Consider the following 5,000-nt stretch of genomic DNA (forward strand, 5'->3'; position numbering starts at 1 on the left):
CTTACGTAAAAACCTTTTCCCCAGTCATATCGTTGAGAGAGTTATTAAGCAGTATATTACAAAAACTCAGACCCTTTCGAACACACCTACTAGTCCTCCCTCTAATCCTACACATTTTTTCAAATTACCTTATGTTGGGCCCTTCTCTATTGTAGCACAAAACAGATTACGTAAATTACTTAAAAGTTATTGTAACAATCTTGATGTTAAGCTAGCCTTTTCTTCCTTCAAGATCCGTAACATGTTTAGTGTGAAGGACCCTGTGCCTGTTGAACTCTGTTCGAATGTTGTCTACAAGTTTACCTGTGCAAGCTGTAATTCTTGCTATGTCGGCGAAATCAGCCGACACCTCTCGACACGCATTCGCGAACACTTAAACAGGGACAGGACCTCACATATCTTTAAACACCTTCAACAATCCGAGGCATGCCGTAACTCCTGCTCTGCGGAATGTTTTGAAGTTATAGACCGTGCGACCACAAAATTCCAGGTCAAGATAAAAGAGGCCTTACATATTTCCTGGGAGCAACCTTCTTTAAATAAGCAATTATATCACGTTAATTTAACTCTCTCGTTCTAATCAACATGTTCCATTGTACACTCTTTTTTGTTACCTTTGGCTATTTTGTTAGATTCCCTATTTTATATTTCACGTTTTTATTTATCTTTGTTTAGCATATTTATATAAATTCAAATGTAACTTCAAATTAATTCTACTTTCAACTGAAGATGGTCGTTGCACGACCGAAACATGTCTTTAATTTCAAATGTGTCGTCACTTTTGTAAAAATTGTTGTTAGTCTGCTTCTTTCCAGATCTTATTGATGTCCATCGTTTGATGGCGTTCTCGCTCAGGTTGCCGTCCTAGATCTTAAGGTCCCTATTATTGGCTAAAAGACGGAACATACTCGTGCTGCACGCATTTTTGTACATTTCTCTCCTGTACTGAGAAAAAAAAAACAGATTTAAGGTTGTAACGACAACCTATGCACACAACAGTGAATCTTTTATTCTCTCTTTTTAATTCAAATCCATCTATACCTATCCAGTTATAGGATAAATCGCGCCCATATTGTATAATGTAAACACGATGGATTAAACCTAATATTTTGAAGTGATGTTTTCGTCGCTGTAACCGTCGTCGGTCCGAAACTCCCTATTTATTCATCTCAACGAAACAACCCACCTGTTTTGAAGTTTTTCCTGTTGTTATCCTTCAAAACCCTTGGCTCACTGTCTCCGAGACCTCCAGTCAGAACGATCGAAACTTCAGCACTTGTGCCGCCTCCTCGCGCAAATCCCGTGTGAACATGTATTTCATAGCAATACGTATCTCTTGAGTCGTTGTCAGGAAGTAGGCTTACTCCAGTCTGCAAAAAAACTCGCTTGTGAGTAGCCTGTCAGTTTACGTGGGCTACACTCTGGACTTTGACGTCAGTCCATGTCACCCAAAACAATCCTCACTCACCCGGACGATCGTACTTATACTTCACTCCAGACTATTTTGCGATATTTTACGCGAGAGTGCTACACGAACAGAGATTCGTGCGAGACATATCGGGCTCAGTCCTGATTGGAACCAAATTGTCTCTTTCTTGCCACAACTGACATGGTCTTGAGACTGGTCTGTATTATAGGCGAATCTTTGCTGACTTCATTTTTTTACATTTTGTCTCATCAACATACGAGTTTGCGGACCGCAGGAATCGTGCTATTTACAAATTGACTTGAAAAGGTAAAAGAACGTGTAAAACTTAGCTTTAATAACGAGCGAGTTATTAGCCATCAAAAACTAAGAAAATCGTAGGTGGCAAATGCGCTAATGAGTCCATACATTCTTTGTCAAATTTAAAAATTTCAAAGCGTCATTACTCAGAGATTATCTGATAAATTGCGCCTAAAGCTTCAGAGATAGCTCATAGAGCAATTTTCAATTGAGTGTCGAAAGTAATTAGCGAATTGCTTTGGTTTTGCATTACTTCACTCAGTGATTGGTTCAAAGTTCTCGCGCCACTTTTTCAACCAAGAAAAAGTGAAACCAGAACCAATCGTTGAGGAGCAGTCGTGGCTCAGTTGGCAAGTGCGCGGTTTTCGGAGCGAGAGGTCCCCGGTTCGATCCTCGGTGACTTCAACGTCTGTTTCGACTTTCCTCTGATCCGTGTAGCTATAGCTTTAAATACCCGTAAAACGGAGCACTGACAGAGGGAGCGTGTAACTTGCAACTCTCTTCATTGGAACAAAGCTGAGAATTTAAGGACACCCACCAATAGACCAATTTCGATATATTAAAATTCAGTTCAAAACAAAAGACATCACCTCGAGGCTCTGGGGAATAAATATAAGGATTTGTATGAGTTTATTCCTTAGAGCCTCGAGATGATGTCTTTTGTTTAGTACTGAATTTTAATATGTCGAAAGTGGTCTATTTTATGCCCAAATATGGATAAAAATAAGATCAAATTAATTAAGCTCCACGCGCGAGAAAATGCACGAGCTACGTTACATCCAAATAAACGACAGTTAAACTCTTCAAGGTCAAGAGCTGGTCGGCGGGGTCATCAAACATGCATGCTCCTGACACGTTCAAACATTGTTGATCCAACAAATGTTTTATAACAATGTTTGAACGTGCAGACGGCGCTTTAAAGTCCCCAGTGAAATCAGCACAGCATGGTTAGCTTTATAAAACAGAGCAAGCACCACAATTAATACGCTGATGCATCTCTACGGACCGCGAATCATTTGAGACAAGAGAAAATAAATGGGGAAGAGAAGTTATCTCCCATAACACCCTTTGCCATAGGTGATATGTCTCAAGTTATTGCTAGATCGACTCCCACGCTGTACATACAGCTGGTTCGAAAGGGGTTGTCCAAAAGAAGCATAAAAGCCTACGCGACAATGCCGAAAAGCATTATGGTAAACTGTCAGTTTGAGTCAACCAAAACATTACGGTAATGCTATCGAAAACGTCACCTAGAAATACGTGCTCATCTTTTGTTACTGACATTGAGATAGAGAGTTTCAAAATTCAGTCAAATGATCCAGGCCATGAATTAGTAACAAAGGGTTAGAATTCGCAGACAAAGCAAGATTCTAACGACTTTAACCTTCCTTACTTTATGTGATGTTTCGCAGAAAAAGTTTGAGAAATGTACCAAAAATCGTGGCGCACGTGCAGAACCATCGTTTTTGCTAATGAACCCTTTTGTTTTCGGACGTGTTTTGGTAGCGTGATGGCGGAAGAGACTTTGAATACAAGTCTGTGCGTACTGCCACTTTATTAACGCCTATCGTCGCCATAGTAGGTCGTCACTGCACGATCGTGGCATCTTCGATTCTGGGCTTTCACTACATATTGAATACTGTCCCATACTACCTTTCGGCATTGTCGCGAACGCCTTTATGCTTCTTTTGGACAACCTTTCTTCAAACAGCTGTATCCCAAGGGGATTAAGCAACAACCACTCTTGTGTTCTGTGTGTATAGCCCACGCTAAGAGAACACATTCCTGCCTTACGATTGGCTGTTGCCTAATCCCCTTCGGATATGTACAGCGTGGGAGTCGATCTAAAACATTACCCAATGTATGGGGAATGCCCTCTCTTCCCTCCAAATTTTCTCTTGTTTGAGAGTAGTGCTGTATGTCGTTGCTATGAACGTGTGCGAGACGTAAACAACCTTTAACCCTTACATGGAAACATTACCTTTAAAGCATCATTTCTGTCAGCTCTTCGAGCGGGAATCAAGCAGATGATGTAGACACCAAGAATCACGCAGGCCGTGATAAGCGTAAGCGGACTTTTTTGTAGTTTGTCAAAGCTCAAACCCTTGAAGTTGATCTTGTTCGGTGGGACAAAAAAATTGCTCCCGAATGTTGTCAAGTGGTTGGTTAAGCATTCTATCACGGTCCGGTTTGTTTTTGTACCCACCTGCCACGAGAGAAAAAACACCGAAACGGTTAAAGATGGTTTAATATATCTCTCAGATAAGGCGCGTGTTATGATTGGCTAACTTAGCGGGCCGTATTCTACAGTACCGCCCGCTGTTTCGCCCCCTATATTGGAAAGTTTTATGCAAAACTTTCTAGCAATTTTTCTTTTTGTTTGTGTGAAAATGAACTTGTGAAATTGTTTAAATCTTCCAAGCAGCTATTTCAAAAGCCAATAAGATCTATTCGTTTTTCAGTTTTTTACGAATGCCAATCATTTGAGGCAGTTGAACGTTCCTCCTTACTTTAACTAGTTTCCTTTCCTGCGCGCCTTAATACCTTAGAGATATAGTTAATACCTTACCAATCTCGTTTTGTCGGTCCGTAAAGTAAGTTACGGATCCTCGTTTCTTCCTGTTGATCTATGACCTGCGCGCTTCGCGCTTGTATTCATTTAGGACGCAATTCTATTGGGTCAGCGACCCATAACAATAAACATGCAATTCCGATACTTATAAGCATGGACCAACAGACCAAGATATTTGCAGACAAATATCGGGTCGCACGGTTGGCGCACACGTGACCAATCTAAATCCCAAGGGTTTTATCCACTTATGGTTGGTTGGAAAGGTCTGGTTTCGCAGGAAAGTCAATCTTAAAATATCGCGGCATGTAAAATACATACCTACATACATACTTTATTTGTTATGTAAGTCGATAAAAAAGGCAGCTAAATAGCTGATGTGGAAGTTGATCTGCGTGACACAAATAGATTAAGAAGTTGTATGTTACTGGTCGTAGTCTTCTGATTGTGTCGGGGACCAGTTCACTTTGACGGGGCTAGGGCACAGAGTTGCACTTTAACTGGTATGACAGATCGGAGCGAACTATCGTTCCCCGTGTGAACGAATTAGTGTCCACTTTGTCTCGAGCTGACGTCAATTGCCCGAAAAGTAAAATACCATAATAGTCTTAGTTTGTCTACCCAAATATTTTAAATAAGCATTGTTTCCAGTTTCTCTTGGGACTTACAATGGTCCCAAGGGCAAACAAAAACAATGCTTATTCA

General features: G+C 40.7%; 2 protein-coding genes across 2 annotated transcripts in view; one reads left to right on the forward strand and one right to left on the reverse strand.

Moving 5' to 3' along the window:
• The window catches only part of LOC138014096 (enoyl-CoA delta isomerase 1, mitochondrial-like), a 97,249-nt gene that overhangs the window by 19,727 nt on the left and 72,522 nt on the right, over window positions 1-5,000 (forward strand). The window lies entirely within an intron of this gene.
• LOC138059756 (polycystin-1-like) overlaps window positions 1-5,000 on the reverse strand; it is a 78,617-nt gene that overhangs the window by 10,600 nt on the left and 63,017 nt on the right. Inside the window, 2 exon segments of the mRNA XM_068905364.1 lie at window positions 1,187-1,370; window positions 3,708-3,932. Coding sequence (XP_068761465.1) covers window positions 1,187-1,370; window positions 3,708-3,932 — 409 coding nt within the window.

The sequence above is a fragment of the Montipora capricornis genome, chromosome 8 (genome assembly GCF_036669925.1).
Source record: "Montipora capricornis isolate CH-2021 chromosome 8, ASM3666992v2, whole genome shotgun sequence".
NCBI lineage: Eukaryota > Metazoa > Cnidaria > Anthozoa > Scleractinia > Acroporidae > Montipora > Montipora capricornis.